General features: G+C 41.4%; 1 protein-coding gene across 4 annotated transcripts in view; it reads right to left on the bottom strand.

The window, feature by feature from the left end:
- Window positions 1-4,198: 4,198 nt before the first annotated feature.
- Window positions 4,199-19,618, bottom strand: part of NFE2L2 (NFE2 like bZIP transcription factor 2) — a 33,118-nt gene continuing 17,698 nt past the window's right edge. For all 4 annotated transcript variants that reach the window (XM_055572124.1, XM_055572126.1, XM_055572125.1 and 1 more), the window contains exons 2-5: window positions 8,046-8,312; window positions 7,371-7,460; window positions 6,343-6,531; window positions 4,199-5,923 (exon numbers count right to left, since the gene is read on the bottom strand). In XM_055572124.1, coding sequence (XP_055428099.1) covers window positions 4,691-5,923; window positions 6,343-6,531; window positions 7,371-7,460; window positions 8,046-8,312 — 1,779 coding nt within the window. In that variant the 3' untranslated portion in view covers window positions 4,199-4,690. The remainder of the gene's footprint in view (window positions 5,924-6,342; window positions 6,532-7,370; window positions 7,461-8,045; window positions 8,313-19,618) is intronic.

Genomic DNA, 19,618 nt, shown 5'->3' with positions numbered 1-19,618 from the left:
TCGACTTTTCCTTGGAGAAAAATTTTAGTTAAGCAGTTACGTGAATAAGCAAATCAGAGGAAAGGGGATTCCAAATGTTATAAGGTACTCATGTATTTGGGTTTTTTATTTTTGGCTGTGCCAAGTCTTCTGTAGTGGGCGTTCTTGAGTTGCGCTAAGTGGGGCTAGCTACTCTAGTGATCTGAGGGCTTCTAATCTTGAGAAACAGGCTCTCAAGGGCTCAGTAGTTGTGGCACAGAGGCTTAGTTTCTCTGGCATGTGGGATCTTAACCAGGGATCAAACCTGTATGTCCCTCCTCCCCCCATTGCAAGGCAGATCCTTAACCACTGGACTGCCAGGGAAGCCAAAAGTACTTGGTTTCTCAACTTCAAGAAAGGCAATTGAGCATTTTTTTCATTGAAGGGTTGGGAAAAGATAACACTTTAGGCTCTTTGCATTGATAGCTATTAACATGTTAAATGTTTTGTGAATTGACACAGTCTTGAGGATTTTTGGCTGTTAACAGGATTTTGATACATTTTGCTTTTATTCAATCCTGCTTTCCTAGAATAATGGCAGTGGCTTTCTATTCTGTGAAGCTGTAGGTTATAAATTGAGTTTAATGCTTGAGTAGTTAAGTAAGCTATTTTCTCAGAATGAAAATGCAAAATGTTGAGTCAAGACAAATTGGACTCTCCCGTGTACTAGAATTAAAAGTGGGATCCAGGTAATACATTAGGTTAATTGAACTTCGGACTGAGTATGAAGTCCCAAGGGTTGGGGGAAGAGTAAAGTAGTAGGTGTAAAATGCCAGTTTTGTTCACTGCTTTTTCAGTCAGGGGCAAGGGTGCATTAATCTGTTTGCCTGGCACGACACTGAAAGCTGCTTGGGAAATAACGGATTTATCTGTACTGGTTTTAAGTTTATTGGTAATGTGAATAATGTTAATGTACAAGGATGTGGACAGCTTATGGAGAAATGGTAAAATTTCAGCACATCCATGTATATAGACAATAGTTTGGGCTTATCACAAGGATTACAGATTCTATCGGATGTTAGCTGTATCTGAAAAGTAGGATACATGTAATTTTCATTTAAAAAATACATTGTTGAATTAGTCCATTCGGCTAAAAATTTCGAGTTAACTGCATCAAAAGTACTCTTGACAGGTTATTTGCATTTAACCTCAGTTGTCTTAACACCCTTTATTAAGTATTGGAAAATATACAGTCAGGAGTTTTCAAATAGTTTTGTGACCATGATCAAGTCTTTATATGCCATGCTCCCTTTGGCAGTTTGGTGATGGTAGCGGTCCCCTTAGAATGTTTTTATATGCATCAATTATGTAGAATTAAATCTTACTTTGAAAATGGTTATTAAGAATTAGTTTGACTCAGCAGTATGTACGCTAGGCATCAAATAAGCCTAGTGCTGTTTAACCTTGAAGTTGTGGATAAGTGGCATTTTGAGATAACTTGGCAACAGTAGTCTAGTGATCTAGTAAGTCTGAAGGTTAAATCTGACAGGATTTAAAGAGCTAAAGCTTGTACCTGTTTCATGGTTCCTAAAGATAGTATTTTTTTTAGAGGGGGACAAAGTTCATGCTAATGGGAGGTTTTTCCCTCCATGTAGAATCAAAGTTCTTGTCTAAATTTTCCCCAGTTCTCAAGAGTGTTAAAAAGCTGGAATTGACCTAGTAATATCTTTGAGAATATTTTGTGTATGTTCTGAGACTTAAAAGAATGGGTATGTAAGTTTAAGGTACTTTGAGGGGCCACGCCCGGAGAACGCGATGGCACCCAACTCCAGTACTCTTGCCTGGAAAATCCCATGGACGGAAGAGCCTGGCAGGCTGCAGTCCATGGGGTCGCTAGGAGTCAGATACGACTGAACGACTTAACTTTGACTTTTCACTTTTCATGCATTGGAGAAGGAAATGGCAACCCACTCCAGTGTTCTCGCCTGGAGAATCCCAGGGATGGGGAGCCTGGTAGGCTGCAGTCCATGGGGTTGCTAAGAGTTGGATATGACTGAGCGATTTCACTTTGACTTTTCACTTTCCTGCATTGGAGAAGGAAATGGCAACCCACTCCAGTGTTCTTGCCTGGAGAATCCCAGGGACGGGGGAGCCTGGTGGGCTGCTGTCCATGGGGTTGCACAGAGTCGAATGCGACTTAGCAGCAGCAGCAGAGGGGCCACGCCACAGGCTTCAGGAGAAATCTTGCAAGAGTTCTATACAACAAATGGATTATCATGAAATTATTTCTAATAGAATGCTTGCTATACCTTGATGTGAAAGGCGTTGGTACACATTTTGAAAATTTGAGCTGAGTTTAGGGTTTAACAATCGGATAACAAAGTTTGAGGAGTTAGTGATAAATACATTTCAAATCTTGATCGAGATGAAATCTACTTTTAGTCACGGGTCACTTAGAATTTGTTAGATTTTAAAATTCTGGTTTTGTGTAATGCAGTATGTATAGTACTTCAGAATAATTCTTAGGTACTGAGATGTGATTGGTTGTCTTAAAGTATTTCCAGATAGGACTAACTCAAAGAATGAATGGGAGTGAAATTATCTGCTGTCATTCTAGTAGAGTGTTCCTCCCCTGTGTTGGGGGACAGTGTGTGTGTGGGGGGGGGGTGGGGGGTTAATATATGCTAAAGTGAATTCCAGGTGCTCCAGATGGTGGCTGCTGATAAGATTGTTGCCATCACCCTCAGCCAATATTTTATTTAAGGGTACTTTATTCAAGATGGGATCTATCTCAATACCATTGTGGGAAGGAATTTTTGGTCACATAGTCACTAAGTTGTGTCGACTTTTTTGTGACCCCATGGACTACACCCCATGAGGCTCCTGTTTATAGGTATTTCCAGGCAAGGGTACTGGAGTGAGTAGCCAGTCCCTTCTCCAGGGGATCTTCCTGACCCAGAGGTTGAACCCTGAGTGTCTCACATTGTAGGTGGATTCTTTACCATCTGGGCCGCCAGGGAAGTCCCCAGCAGGGTCTACATTTGAATGCCTAGATTAACCCTTAGTCGTTTTCCATCTCTGAACTTTCCCTTCGTCATCTGAGTCAAATTCTTAATAAGGTAATTCAACCAGTTCCTTTCTCTTGCTAATGTAGGGCCAAAGAAAATATCATTTATAGAGTGCTTGCTATTAGCTAGGCTCTATATTTGTTTTTTTGGAGTAATTCACTGCATATTTATCCCTGATTTACAGATAAGTAAGCAGGGTGCTTTGCCTCACTGGAAGTCATTCTTGGGAAATGGCAGCAGCCCAGGCAACCGGGCTGTAGGGCATGTAGACCTGTCTTGCTCCCAACAGATTGATAGGACTCTGAATAACCTCTAAACATGCTTAACCCTCAGATAACTTCTATTTTCCCACTTGAATTTAAACATGACATGAGTCAGACATTTGATTAGATGAAATGATGAGTGCTGTGAATGTTTGTGTGGGTGGCCTGCAGATTCTCCTAGTTTTAAAGGGCTTTAATTTTGTACTTGCTATTTATGTATTTAATCATAGAATGTGTCCCACAGTGAACTGATTTTCCCACCTAGACCTCTTAGCCAGTCTCAACCGTGTCTAGGCAACTCGGTTCTTTCCGATGTTCAAGTACTTGGGTCTCCTTCACCCTGCATCCATTCTGTTGGAAAATCCTTTTAGCTCTACCTTAGAAATGTGCAGAATCCACTGCCTTCTCACTGCTGTAACCCCAGATGGAGACACCATGTCCCATGTGAGCACTTCAGAGCCTCCCCATTGGTCTGCTCCGACCTTTCTTTGCTCTTGAGACTATTACAGACATACAAGGCAGAGGAGACTTTAACTCTGATGTTACTCCTGCTTAATCCCTCCAGTAGTTCTCTAGTAGGCAAAAGCCAGGCTCATGAAGGCTTAACAAGGATCTGTGCTGTGTCCTATCTTACCAACCTACCCCCTTTCTCCCACTCCACGTTCAGCCATATAGTTCCTCAAACAGGCCCCCAGACTACAACTTCCTGTGTCTAATACTCGTTGCTAATAGAATGGTTCTTCAAATATGAATAAAAGAACTAGTTTTTCATGTCGAGGTATATACAGCATTTTTCTTGGTTGAAATACACTTGAATAGAAAAATCTTTCTGATATACACCAGCGCCAATTTAGTGTGATGCTAGATATTGTCATGTAAGGTCGTGAATGAACTTCAAGGAAATACTAGAACAGTCCTGATAGTCCTTTATTAGTACCAGCTTTTCAACTAAATTGTCTTTTGCCAGAGCTAAACAATTTAATATAAAAAAATGCCATTTTTTTTTTGTTCATACGGTATTTATAAAAAAAAGTACATAGTGGTTAGTTTTGCAACAATTTGCTTTTTAGCCAGATGTATCATATAAATCTATGAACATAACAAATGAGATAAGAACAGTATAAATAAGGAGTTTTTGTAGTATTTACAGTATATAGAAACTAGCCCAAATGGTGTTCTAAGAAATTTTAAGTTTACAAAGTTAAAGTGAAACTACTGATTCAGCATACTGATAACTTATTTTAATGCTTTTTAAAGTTTTATATTTTCTACATTAGTTGAGTATAATTTTGCATAGAATTACTTATAAAGTATATTTCTGCATTTCACATCACAGTAGGAGCTTTTTTAGTATAACAGTACAAAAAAACCCAAAATCACTAGATCAGAAAAGGTCAAAATCTAGTTTTTCTTAATATCTGGCCTCTTACTTTTGGGAACAAGGAATACATTGCCATCGCTTGTTTGCTGCAAGGAGTATTCACTTGGAGAGTAAGGCTTTCCATTTTCATCACGTAGCATGCTGAAGACTTCAAGATACAAGGTGCTGAGTTGTTTTTTCAGTAGATGGAGGCTTTTGTCATTTTCTCCTCTTTCTTTGAGCAATTTTTCTTTTTCATCTTTTAAATGATCTAAATCTTGCTCCAGTTCCACTATATTTTCCAGTTTTCTTTTTCTGCAATTCTGAGCAGCCACTTTATTCTTACCCCTCCTACGTATGTCTCTAATTAATGCAAGTTGAGCCTCGTTGAATTGCTCCTTGGACATCATTTCATTGAAGTCCTCAACTGGGAGGTTAATGATCTTTTCTACAGGGAATGGGATATGGAGAGCTTTTGCCCGTAGTTCATCTCTTGTGAGGTGAGCCTCCAAGCGGTTTGAATGTTTGTCTTTAGTGAATGGGGTTTTTCGATGACCAGGACTTACAGGCACTTCTTTCTTTGGTGCATTTTCACACTGGGAATCACGTGCTGCAGCGCTGTTCCCCTGTGATGATGACAAAGGTTGGACTGGGTCCCCAGAAGGCCACGCTGACTGTGTTTTGGGACCCTTCTGTTTGATGTTTCCAGGGGTACTATCTATCTCTTCCATTTCAGAATCACTGAAGCCAAGCAATGTGTCTCCATAGATAGAAGATTCCACTGAGTGGTCTGGTGATGCCATGCTTGGACTTGTTGTGTTCAGTGAAATGCCAGAGTCAGAATCATTGAATTCTGCTGTTGTGCTTTCAGGGTGGTTTTGATTGAAGGCTTTACAAAGTGACAGATCAGAGAGATCAATGGGCCCGTTTAGAAGTTCAGAGAGTGACTGGCTTAAAGTAGCAGAGGAGGGCATGCTGTTGCTGGTACTGGGCTCTGCTACAAAAGCAGAATAAAATTCATCACCAAAATCTGTATTTACTGTGGCACTTGAATTTAATGAGTTCACTGTCAACTGGCTGGAGTCTTCAGTGGAGAGGATGCTGCTGAAGGAATCCTCAAAAGCGTTGAGAAAAGGTGGGCTGCAGTTACCTACTTCTTTATCCAGTGAGGGCATTGATGAATAGAAATGATAATTGTCAATTTCTGTCACTTTGGTTTCTGGACTTGAAACTGTACTAGTCTCAGCCAGCTTGTCATTTTGAATATTAAGACACTGTGTGGAAAAGAAGTTCATACTATGTAAATCAAGGTTGAGCTGTTTTTAATAGTTGATAATCCGTATCTGACGGTTCTCTCCCCACCCACCCACCCTGATTTCTCACCAAGCTCCTCCAGAATTCAGAGATAATTCCCATTTCCAATGGATAGTTAATGCGTAAGCATATGTAACATTTTCAGAGTTCCCAGATAAGAACGTATATAACCTGATCTATCCTCAGGACATCCAGTCCATTTAACAAAAGTTCACTGAAGTAAGCATGGTGCCCAGGCTATCCTGACTAATTTAAAAGCACCTTCCAATTCTTCCTATAAGTAGGTGGCATATAAATAATAAATAGCTGGGATGACTAATTTAAAGGGACTGAATATAAAATAGCATGTTTGGTACTCATTATACTACATCTTCGTTACCTGTAATTCTGGAATGGATAATAGTTCCTCCCAAACTTGCTCAATGGCCTGCATATCGTCCAAAACAGCAGTGGCTACCTGAACTATCAGAGTTTCAGGTGACTGGGCCTGAGGAGGAGCACTGAAGACGGGGCTCTCGATGTGGCTGGGAACATCAGGAACAAGTGATTGAAACGTAGCCGAAGAAACCTAAAATTGAGAAGGCATTTGTATATGAATCTGCCACCAACAGTGGGTGGGTACGCTCCAAGGCCATCACAACATCTGAAGTTGGAATTGGCTGCAGTTCCCTATTTGTCATAACTGTTAGTTCTATATGATCAAACAAATCTTTTTTGTCTTGCCCAACTGACTCCAAGTTTATTCCTTAGCTTAACTGCTTTACCCTGTGCATTTGAAGGTAAATTTCAAAATGCTTAAGAACAATCTTTAGAATTGAATTTGTATCTATGTAACACCTAGTATAGTGATTCAGAAAATAAATTATTAAAATTGTTAACTGAACAAGTCTTGGTTTTACTACCTAGCTTGCTTTCTACTCAAAGAAATCTAAGTACCTATAACAAATGAGTTATTTGCTTCCATGGTTTTGCTGATGCATGCATGCTTCTGGCTATGCAGGAGTAAACATTTGTTGTGGTTCTGCATTATATGGCCAGAGGAAGGTTGGGTTTTTTCCCTCCAAATTGTTACCTATAGGCTGAGGTTTCCGTGATAAATTTTTGCTCCTAAAATGCTGTTTTATGTTTTTAATAGAGATTCATCAAGGCAGGGGTCCCCAACCTTTGGGACCTAATGCCTGATGATCTGAGGTAGAACTGATGTAGTAAGAGAAAATAAGTGCACATAAATGTAATGCCCTTGAAATCATCTTGGAACTGTCCTCACCTCACCAGTCCGTGGAAAAACTGTCTTCCACAAAACTGGTCCCTGGTGCCAAAAAGGCTGGGGACCACTGCACCAACGGGACCAATATAGGGTATATTAGATACAGTTATGGAGATCTGCTGTTAACCAGATGTTAATACCTCATTGTCATCTACAAACGGGAATGTCTCTGCCAAAAGCTGCATGCAGTCATCGAAGTACAAATCATCTGCTTTGGGAATGGGGGCTACCTGCACAAAAGGGAAAGACACAGAAGAAGAAAAAAATTGTTCAGTGTTCATAAAATGTTTACAATCTAGTTAATCAAATATCTCTCTAGAAGTCAATTAAGTAAAGAGCACAGAATCAAAGCAGACTCTCTGGTTTCAAATCGTGGCCCCTTCAATTTATTGCCCAGTTTCTGGGCAGGTTATTTAACCTCTTTGAGCTGCAGTTGCTCATCTGTAAAATAGGATAATGGTAATTCATATAATTGTTGTGTTGATTAATCAATATTAAAGCAGTACTTGTCCCAGTACCATGAGTAATCCTACTACAACAGTTCTACTACTGTCAGGGCTGTTGCAGCTGCTTGATACAATAACAGTGTTTTTTATAGCTTATAAAGAGCTCTTCCCTGTAATATATATGTCCTAATTGTTACACTCTGAGGTGAGGTCAGTCAGGCATTGAACTCATCAGGAGGCTGAGGTTGGGAGGTTGACTTTTGATAAGGCCTTGAAGTAAAAGACAAAGCTCGAACTCAGATTAACCTCTGGGTCCATGTTCTTTGGGTCCTGGCCCACACCTTCCCAAGAACTGGGTGCGCCCTGTACCTGGGAGTAGTTGGCAGACCCACTGGTTTCTGATGGTATGTGTTGTGCTGGCTGAATGGGGAGGAATTCGCCGGTCTCTTCATCTAGTTGTAACTGAGCAAAAAAGGCTTTCTCTTGCTCCTTTTGGAGTTGTTCTTGTCTTTCCTTTTCAAGTTTTTTCTGTTTTTCCAGCTCATGCTCCTTCTGTCGTTGACTGAAGTCAAATACCTCTCGACTTACCCCGAGATCTATATCTTGCCTCCAAAGTATGTCAATCAAATCCATGTCCTATGTTTAAAACAAAAAAGGAAGGAGAGAGACCATGGTTAAAATGGTTTTAAAATAGTAGGTAACATAATTTAGACCACTGCTGATAATAGGGGGTAGGGAGATTACAAATAAAATCTGAATGGGAACATAAATCCAGTGTTCTGGAAGGGCACAGTAATTGTACCTAGTGTCTGCATGTATTCATTTTTCTTAAAAAAATCACCTTCAAACATAGCTATCCATTCTTACCATTTACTACTTGGATTATTAATGAATTGGGTGATGGTAGAGGTCACTAAAAGCAAAGTAACAGATGTTGCATGTTAATGTTCTTGAATCAAAAGAAACCCCACACTTGTTTGATGGAACAGAAAAATTAGAGCAAGCACCCTGAGCCAGTGGTTTATCATGACAAATGGAGTCTGAAGAACATGACTGAATATGTGGAATTTCCTCCTCAATTTGCTTAGCAAATGCCAGTTTACAGAGGGGAAAAAAACTGCAAGTTAAACTTTCGATCTTGCAGTTGTGAGAAACCACTTTTCTTTTGGTCTTTGCCTACAGTGGATTATCTTTTGCTTAGCATTTCTTGCTACATTTGTCTCCGTGGTTACTTACTAAAAACAATTTACTCTTGATCTGAGTTTTAGCTCCTGAGGTATGATCACGTTGGTAAGGTCAAGTCCTAGGGACTGTTAATCTTGTGATGTGTGTTAAAGCAATAGGCTGTCAGAAGAATTGCAAAAGGGGTAGTGCCCACTAGGCTCACTCCTGATAGATAACCCTCTTAATCAGATCAGATCAGGTCGCTCAGTCGTGTCCGACTCTTTGCAACCCCATGAATTGCAGAACGCCAGGCTTCCTTGTCCATCACCAACTCCCGGCGTTCACTCAGACTCACGTCCAGCGAGTCAGTGATGCCATCCAGCCATCTCATCCTCTGTCGTCCCCTTCTCCTCATGCCCCCAATCCCTCCCAGCATCAGTCTTTTCCAGTGAGTCAACTCTTTCCATGAGGTGGCCAAAGTACTGGAGTTTCAGCTTTAGCATCTTTCCTTCCAAAGAAATCCCAGGGCTGATCTCCTTCAGAATGGACTGGTTGGATCTCCTTGCAGTCCAAGGGACTCTCAAGAGTCTTCTCCAACACCACAGTTCAAAAGCATCAATTCTTCGGCGCTCAGTCTTCTTCACAGTCCAACTCTCACATCCATACATGACCACAGGAAAAACCATAGCCTTGACTAGATGGACCTTTGTTGGCAAAGTAATGTCTCTGCTTTTCAATATGCTATCTAGGTTGGTCATAACTTTCCTTCCAAGGAGTAAGCGTCTTTTAATTTCATGGCTGCAGTCACCATCTGTAGTGATTTTGGAGCCCAGAAAAATAAAGTCTGACACTATTTCCACTGTTTCCCCTCTTTGTAACACATGCCAAAAAAACATGGCTCCAGGGAACAATGGAAGGTGATGCATTCTAACATAAGGGGACAATCTTATAATGAGGGATTGGTTATTCTGATTTATATAACAAGCCTAGGCTTAGGTCCATGGCCACATTTTCTAACTATAAATGTCAAAAACAATTTTTTTTCTGATTTAAAATTTAAGTTTTTGTTAAATTCTGAATGGGAAATTTAAATATTTCTATTTAACAGATCATTTACATTTAAAACAATGAGATGGAGGTTGGAAAAATCAAGACAGAGAAAGGGAATTGGGGCCGAAGGCCGGTAGATTCAGTGTGCAAACATCGAACTTTGTATTGCAGTTCGGACAACGGCCAGTAGCACTGGGCTGCCTGGTGCATTCACAGCTCTATTATCTTCAGCCTCCAAAGGGCAGGAACAGCGTGGTAGTTCCTTAGCTGAGCAGTCAGGTATTTCACCCAACTGAGTACAAGCACAGAATGCGCAACCTAGAGGCAGCCCAGCTGGCTGGAGAGTAGCGCCACCTCTAGCCTTGATTGGAAGTTGGTGTTCGAATCTTAAAAGCTATGAAATCCTACCCATGAGATACGTTATCCTAGCTTTAAACAGTATAACTTAAGAGTACAAAGCACACACAGCAGCAGCTGTAGTTAAAGCAGTATCTGTAGCTCTTGAGAACTGGCTAGGGTATACCTGTTTTTTAAGGCAACATCTATTAAGATCTTTCTATATGTGCCAAGCATTGTTTTAAGTACTTCAGATATATACAAACCAAGTCTCAAAACCACATGAAGAAAACATGTATCCCTGTTTTACAGGTAAGTATACTGAGGCTTAGATACTACTGGAAAGTACCAGAACAGAGGTTGGGGGCTTCCCACGTGGTGTTTGTGGTAAAGAACCCACCTGCTGATGGAGGACATGTAAGAGACATGGGTTCAATCTCTGAGTCGGGAAGATCCTCTGCAGGAGGAAATGGCAAGCCACCCCAGTGTTGCCTGCAGAATGCCATGGACAGGTGAGCTACAGTCCACGGGGTTGCAAAGAGTTGGACACGACTGAGCCACTAACTCTTTCTTTTCACCTGGATTATGTTCCTGGCCACAACCAACAAAATAGAAATCGTGGAGCATTCAGTCATACATGACTTTTCTCAGGAGGCTCCCCACTAAAACATGAGAATAATTTACATTTTAAAAATTGTTTTGCCCTCAATGGACATGTCTACACAAAGGCCATGTGAAAGAGAAAGGCCCGAGGTACACAGAAACCCACACTAAAATTCTAATTAGGCTGGGCCGTGTCTTGGGGAAATCTAAATACAGCTGAGTATCCTGTCCGGGCCATTCTCCAAACCGGAGCTAACAAGGTGCTAAGTAAGGAGATGGTTGGCACGTTCACTCCTACTAAAGGCTTGTTCTAAAAATTAAAGAATTGCGTACTCACACAGTTTCAAATGAGGTCTGTTTTCCTACCCTTCTCAAAAACAGAACATGGAAAGCGCATTGAACTCTTCAGAAGATTCACAACAGAGAAACCCCAACACTTGCCTCTGCACCCGGGGGCCACGGACCACACCCCTCCCTCATGCTCCTCAGCCTGCCTGGGCCTGCGGGCTTCCTTGATAGGAGATCCCAGGATAAAAACCAGTACCCGGTTTTGGCTTTCCCACAAAAGAAAGAGCACTGAAGAATTTATTTTGGAAACACCTCACAAATATGATGAGTCCAAAGTATCCCTAGAACCCAGAACTATGGGCAGGAGGAAAATTTCTAATTTATTCTAAAACTATCAGTGGTAATCACACCAAGAGTTGATACAACTCTTCTTTCCCTTTCCCTGCTCTCCTCATCAGATGAGATGTCTTGAGTGGGTTCAGATAGTTAAGCTATAAATTATAACTATTCCATCCTACCCCTATAATACAGATTTTGGTGGATCAAATGAAACATGGAGGAACTTTCTCTATAAAAGTAAAGTATATGCAAGTACTGATATGCCTCCCAACGGGGATGGGTCCTTCTGCTTGCCATAAGTGACACCAAACACCAGGCCAAAGGAGGAGAATGAAGTTGCAGACCTAATCGGAGTGGAAGCCTTGAAACAACACTCGGTCTTGAAGCTACTTAGTTCCTTCTTAAAGAAGGTCGGAAACTGACCGCTGGGCATGTGCAATGGGTGTTGTAAATAAATGTAGACAACACACACATTTATGTAAACTTTCATGTACCCAAGTAACACCCTCTCAATTGCTACTCAATTTCTGATATGACTGCCCTTCAATGCACAGCTCCAAACCAATTCAGTGTTTTAAAACTCCCCATAACGTAATTAGGCAAGGGCACCTTAATAGAGCCTTTATCAACAAACAGGAAACATAAAACACAAAATGTCATTTCCAGTGACAACATCAAATTGCTCAATGCAGGCTGGGCAGCCTTCATGGAGATTACCACAGACCAAAACAGGTTTCAAAGTGTTCTCAGAGGTTTTGCTCTGTATTTTTTAAGTTTGTATGTTTATTCTTGCCATGAGAGCTCTCTAAAAGAAAACATCTGCTTGAAAAAAAAAGCTGAGTTTTAACCACTATGAATTCCTAAAACAAGTGTTCTGATCAAATTTAGAATGCAGCAACAAAGGGTTGCTTGTCATAGCCTTGATATATCATACATTGTATTACTCAGATTTTCACCTGAGTTTCAGAAGAAAAAAATCGGTGGGCATTTGTTGTACGAAATATTCAAATATTTAAGAACAGCAGAAGTTTGTCCACACACGCCTCACTGGCAGGGAGCCCCACAGCCCAAGGACTGTATGTAGTAAGCTGTCTTGAAGGAGCCCTGTGACTGGGCACGTGGCTTACTCCACAAAGGACCCATCTCTCTGCAGAGCTCTCAAACTATCTAAGGGGAAATAGTTGGCATGGTTCCTGTAACAAACAAGAGCATGCCAATGGACAGGGTGGAAGGAAAATGGCCAAGGAAGAATGAAACTGCTCTTGCACACTTCACCCTGAGGCACTGAGGAAGCACAGCTGCCCTGCAACAGGGCAGAGAAGAAAGGTCTGGGGAGGGAGGGGGAATGTATGGCTTTTCAACAGGCATCTCCTTAAACTTCAAAGAGTTCCTGAGGGCAGTGCGGTACTGGGTGTGAGCCTTCATGTGCCACACTTGGTGTCTGAATTATTGTTGCTGTTGTTCTTTCGTGACCCCTGAGTTATGTTGCTAGCTTGGCTTCGACAAAATAAGACCATGTATGAATACTAAGAAATGTTTGACAGTTCACATTAAATCGCCATCTGGCCCAGTGGAAATAGTCATAACTGGAAAATGTATATATATCATCGTGTGCCATCTGGGTAATCTGTTACTCGTTTCATGGGAAATCTGAAATTGGACTATTAACTTGGACCATTTTAAAACAAACATCTTTGTTCAGGATAAACAAAGAAGAAAGCCCTTGAATATAGAATCCCAGAATAATGTCTTTTGCAAGCTAATTTTAGTGCTCTGAATAAACTAGCATTTTATCATGCTCAGATGATTCCCCCCAAATCAGAAAAGATAAAGCAAAGGTATTATGAACTCCTAAATTAAAGCAATTCAGTAAGCTAAGGCTTTAGAAAAATATCTAAAATGAAATGGTTTCTATCACATACATTCACTTGTATAAATGAAACCAGTACCCCCAAGCCTTTCCCTCTCTTCCCTCTCCCATCCTCTGTTTTGTCCAGAGGATGAAGGGAAGGTGACGGGGGGTTTCCTTCTAAACATAAGTTTCTCTAATAAAGTGTTTTTTAAAAATTGCAAGGATAATTCTGTAAACAATAAAAAACTGATCCTCACTTCCAGTCGCACGGTATAAGTGTTAAGACAATGTCCCAGGTGATTCCTTCTTAAAATCATATATTTCGACTAAGAAAACAGTAAATCTTTTAAAGTTTATTCTCCTGATATTGATCTCGCCACCCAAATATTAACAACTAGCATTCAGAGTCTAAATTACATCCAGTAATACTTTTACTTTCAGACATTTCAGTCTTTATATCACGCCCAGACAGTTATATTATTAACCTAAAAGCGAAATCCGGTTTAATATTTTTTTCCATAGAAGCTGCACAAATATTTTTGGGCAAAACTGGGTGGAACATGAATCACATCCTACCGTCCCTTAAGAACACAGGTCAAATCAACAGCTTATAGGAAGGTACAAAAGCAAGCGAGGGGACGCTTAAACCCTGAAGAACTGATGAAATGACATAAACGACCTCCTTGATTTACAAGCTCTAGCCTGCAGCAGGGCTCCTTACCACTAAGGCAAAGTGACACCAAGCAGGTGTGTGTGTGAAATACATCTCGCTGATGACTATTCTATTTCATAATATTTATCTCCTATTTACTTCTCTCCTGCTTCATTACAAGAAGATACACAAGACAAGGTCAATAGTTTTCAGAATTCTAGAGAAGGCAGATGACTGGTTGTTATTTATAGTCTGCCCACATTCAGGTACTTCTGATTCTACTGATCTGACTTGCATATTTCTGAGCATATTGCTACAATAATTGTGAAGTAGGTGGTTAAAAACAAAGGTCAAAAAAAAAAACACATTTATACAGAATCATAGAATGTTACAGGTGGAAGAGGCCTTACAGACACTGAGGTCAAGTGTAAATGTCACTGGGTTAATTTCTGTGTAACTACAGCTCTATTTTAAAAAAATAACTGGCCTTGCAACCAGTTTATATGTCAGCAGAGACCCCTAATAGGCAATAATAGTTACCCCCAATCCAAGTTTTCCTTCTAAACTTACTAAGGATTATTTCCCCAGTCTTCAATAACTAGCAGTTTTTAACAGCATTAAAAAAAAATCTTAAACACACCAAAACATGAATTATTCAATGACTTAAAATCCTAGATCACAAATTTGCTACTCCCTGGGTTGCAGACACATCCTCCTACCCTTGTGTCTTTCAGCTAGAAAATGGTCCCATTTCCTCACAGGCCAGCTTGTTACTGTGTACATTTTCATGTGCTGCTTCCTGCTCACACGTTTCTCAGCAGTGACTCAATCTGAGAAACATGATCCAGCCAGTTTACTGGAACTTTCATCTATTACACTTGTCTGTACACTGCAAAGCATGATGCAAAGATAAAGCAAAGCCTGAAAGTGAACAGAGTAAGAATTTGGACTGTTTATTTTCCTAAGAGGCATATATGTGTTTGGCCAAAAAGAAACCAGAAAGGACAGTTACTTTCCAAAACAGCAGGTGATCCCACTGCTACTCATTCCAAAAGTGAATCTGATTTTTCTATGGGAAGTTTCAAACCTGGATGCCAGCAGAGTTAATTTCTGCTCGTTTGTAGTATTTTTGCAGGACGCTGCTGTTGGGCCTCCGTAGAAGGCAATGGCACCCCACTCCAGTACTCTTGCCTGGAAAATCCCATTGGCAGAGGAGCCTGGTGGGCTGCAGTCCATGGGGTCGCCAAGAGTCGGACACGACTGAGCGACTTCACTTTCACTTTTCACTTTCATGCATTAGAGAAGGAAATGGCAACCCACTCCAGTGTTCTTGCCTGGAGAATCCCAGGGACGGGAGAGCCTCGTGAGCTGCCGTCTATGGGGTCGCACAGAGTCGGACATGGCTGAAGTGACTTAGCAGCAGCAGTAGCTGTTGGGCCTCAAATGGCTTATCCAAGGGTAAGTCACTATGTTGAGTGGCTTTGTTTGATAAGCAAATTTCAGGACCCATTTTTTTCACCTCCATTTTTGAACAAGCCATGAAGGTATTCAGCTCTGGATGCTGCACTCTACACATAAAAGTAACTTTGTGAATAGGTCTGTTACCACTACTAGAATGATTCCATAGGAAAACACACACACCCTTTCTTATCAACAGAACCTGCAGGAGCACTGGCTCTAACTCTCTAACTTCACTCAACACACGCTGACATTAACCGAGTGTGAACTAACCAGGTCATCACCCACCTTGGGGTCAAACAGCCCTGCTTGCTCAGTCTCCTGCCCCTGCCCCCCGCCCCCACGAGGGAGGGCAGTGCCCCAGCATGCTCGAACCCCTGGAACTCTTAGCTGCTCCTGCCACTTCTAAACCCCCTTAATAATCCTTCACCCTCTTTGGATTCTGCATTTGTAAACAAATTATTTATTTTAATCTTAAAGCTCCTTTTCAGGTTTAACTGCTTACAGTTAGCTTTAAAAGGTAAGAAGTGGGCCAGCAATTCAGGCCTCCTGTTTCTTGCTGCCAGCTCAAGACCTGCGTGCCTGTGGAAGTGACAGTGATGAATCTTAGATACGCATATATTGGAATGTACAGAGGCTATCTAAAATACTTAGCTTTTTTTGGTACATCCTGTTAAAACAACATGACAAAGGGCGGGGGGGGGGTCTGTTTAATTATTTTTTAGTGTTAACTTTATTCAGTATGAAATATTTCTCAAAATAATAAGCTACTAATGGCTAAAATGTCACTGTACCAGAATGGTGATAGTTATAATAAAAGTGGTAGTGAAGATTAATAAGATTAGCGTACATAAATGGATCATTAATCCAGCAACCCATCTAATACAAACACACAGCTCACCTCTCAGGGACCTGGAACTATGCTAGGTGCTGGGGACACAGAGGTCAACAGAGGACAGTCTCTGATCTCAGTTTCGAGACCTGAGGAGAGAAGCATGTAGGGGCCAAGACAGCACAGAGGAAGCGTGACCAAGCTGCAGAGACCTCACAGAGGAGCCGCAAAGCTCACCGGCCACAGCACATGGGCGTCCCACCCACGTAAGCGAGGGGTAAGCTGGCGTTCTCCAAACGTCTAGTCTGTATGAATACTAGAAATCAAAGGAGGTTTTGGAGGTGGAGAAGACAACCCATCTCCATTCACCCTGCCTTTCTGGTCTCCCCTCTTCGTGGCAGCAATCCCGCCCCCACCCCCAGTTTCTCCCCAGAAGCTCAGATTCTCCAGCACAAGGAAAATTCTCAAGAGACTTCCTCCTTGCATGTGGACTTTTCAGTCAGTATGACTCATCGCAGATGAGACGGGAATTACTGCTAATGCCACACTGTCACGGGACGTGGTGACTGGAGGGGCCCAGAGGACACACATAGCCCCTTTCATTTTCAAACAGGGAAAGTGGTCTAAAGGGTGAAATGACTGTCCCAAGATCAAAGGTCAAGGATTCCAAAACTACTATTCTAATTTAGTGGGTCTACTTTTCTAATTTAACATCTAATTTTATGACTCCTGCCCAGTTATTTGGCAGAGGGGAGGAAAACATACATTTTCACTTCTCTCTAATTTTTAAATTTGCACCTCTGGTCCCCGCTTGCCAGTCAGCAGATTCCTTGAAGCTTCTATCTCCACTAGTGTTTGCAAAACACTTCATGGTTTGCAGGAGTGGTCACGGCACCGCATGAGGGAGGTGGCTTATCTTCATCTATGGATGAGTACAATTAGGCTCTGGGTCTCCAGCATCCCTGCCCCAAGTGGGCAAGTGGCAGAGCCAGAACCCCAATCCAGATCTGATGTCCAGCCTGTGGGCACTTCCCACCACCGCGGGACAAAGGCTGCAAACTGCTTCATCCCCGTGCCCTCTGCCGGTGGGATGCTAAGGCTGGAAGCCAGCCCACTGATGCTCAGACCCGCCAGTCCTGACAACTAGGCAAATCTAGTCAACTGCACAAGCAGAGCTTAGCATTTCAACCAATCTTCCCATAAAGCCAATACTCACCCCCAGTACTTTCTCTGTATATCTTATCTGGGCTTCGTTACAATGGCCCAACTAAACTGCAGACTCCTTCAGGGCATGACAATGTCTTTTTTGATAGATGGCATCTGTATACAGGATACATTTAAAAGCTACAAAAGTAATCTCCCAGTTATCTTTTCCCAAGGCAACCATTGGCATCAGTTTTTTGTGTCCTTAGGAAGATACTCTATTAAATACAGACCCACAGGCACATATTTCCCAGGTGGTGCTAGTGGTAAAGAATTTGCCCGCAATGAAGGAGACCTAGGTTCGATCCCTGGGTTGGGACGATCTCCTGGTGAAGGGGATGGCTACCCACTTCAGTATTCTTGCCTGGAGAACTCCATAGATAGAGGAGCCTGGTGGGCTACAGTCCATGGGTTGCAAAGAGTTGGACACGACTGAGGGACTGACACATTTCACAGACACACACACGAGTAGGATATAATCATAACATTCCACACTTAATCTAATTAATCAGTCCCTCACTGGGCTTTTAAATTATTTCTAATCTTTTGCTGGGCAAATGATGCTACAATGGCTATCTTTGTGTATAAATCATTTCAACAATGTGTGAGGATTACCTATGAGACAGATACTCAGAACTGCTGATCAAGGAGTATATACATTTTAATTTATTATACAATGAGAAATGCCCATTTTCCCCAATCATGTGTCCTTCACACCTTGCAGCACATTGGCACATGGTACTCACCCAATAAGTACATAGTAATTATTGATATAAGGTCTCCTATATTAATTTCAGACTCATTTCAAAATCAGCCCTCTCAGTATTTTTAAATTAAGACCATAAAATTAAGACTAAAGAGAATGTACTGTACATAGTTGTCCAGCAAACATGTCTTTAATCACCAGTCTATGTCCAGCCAAGGGAACCTTGGTTGGTGCCTTTGGAGCTGGTAAAACAATCTGCAGGGGCAAGAAACATAAAGGCCACAGTACACACAGGTAGAGGTTAGGGAGTCCCGACAGGTGAAACAAGCAAAACTGGCAACCTCAGTCCTTCTACCAGACAAGGTCAATTCCCAAGAAAAAACCAAGTCAAATACAAATGGAACTACCATATGATCCAGCAATTCCACAGTTGGGTATACATCTGAAGGAAACAAAAACCATTTGAAATAATTTGAAAAGAAAGATATGCACCCCAGTGTCCACCACAGCATTGTTTACAACAGCCAAGACATGGAAGCAACTGATGTGTCCACGATGAGATGAACGGACACAGAAGAGATGCTGTCAATATACACAATGGAATACCACTCAGCGAAAACGAGAAAATCCTGCCATTTGCAACAACATGGATGGACCTGCAAGGTATTATGCTTGGTGAAATAAGTAGAGGAAGACAAATTCTGTTTTCATCTTTATATGAACTCTAAAAAAATAAAACATACAACTGAATATAACAAAGCACAGATACAGGGAACAAACTAATGGTTTCCAGTGAAAAGAGGGTTGGAAGGGAGGGGCAAGATAGGGGAAGAGGAGTAAGAGGTACAAACTACGAGTGGTGTAAAATAAATAAGATACAAAGACGCCGTGCACAGCACAAGCAGTACCATCAATATTCTATAACAACTTTAAGTGGAGTATCAGCTATAAAAGAGAAAGCAAGTCCAAGCATGCTGACTTTATCTACTAGCTCTTTGAAGGCCAGGAAAAGGTATTCTGTCTAGGGAAGTGTCTCAGAAACATGTAAGTTGGCTATTAAATTACACTGAACACACAAGTAACTAAGAAGAGAAGACAGTGATCTTGCAGAACACAGACCAAACACCAAGTTTATAAATGAGTATCCCAAAGCCCAGAGATACTAAATGGGTAGCTGACGCTAGGTCTCATCTGACTGAGCTGAACCCAGGAAGGGTCATCTGGTCAATTCACAGAAATTAGATTTCAAACTAGACTTTCCAATTGCAATTTCTAGTCCTTAAATTTCTGAAATGCTAGGAATTACTTTGAAAACAGAAGTGTACACAACTGTTGTGTGGCATTTGATCCTGCAACCAAATAGAACCCTGGCCTACAGAACCTTGTCATCTGACCAAAGTTTGTCCTCCATTTTTCTGCAGAGAACTTTCCTTTCCCTACTCCTAATCTCTAAATCCTC

The sequence above is a fragment of the Bubalus kerabau genome, chromosome 3 (genome assembly GCF_029407905.1).
Source record: "Bubalus kerabau isolate K-KA32 ecotype Philippines breed swamp buffalo chromosome 3, PCC_UOA_SB_1v2, whole genome shotgun sequence".
In the NCBI taxonomy this organism is placed as follows: Eukaryota; Metazoa; Chordata; class Mammalia; order Artiodactyla; family Bovidae; genus Bubalus; species Bubalus kerabau.
The sequence above is the reverse complement of the archived record's forward strand: the minus strand, read 5'-3'. Positions and strand labels throughout refer to the sequence as shown.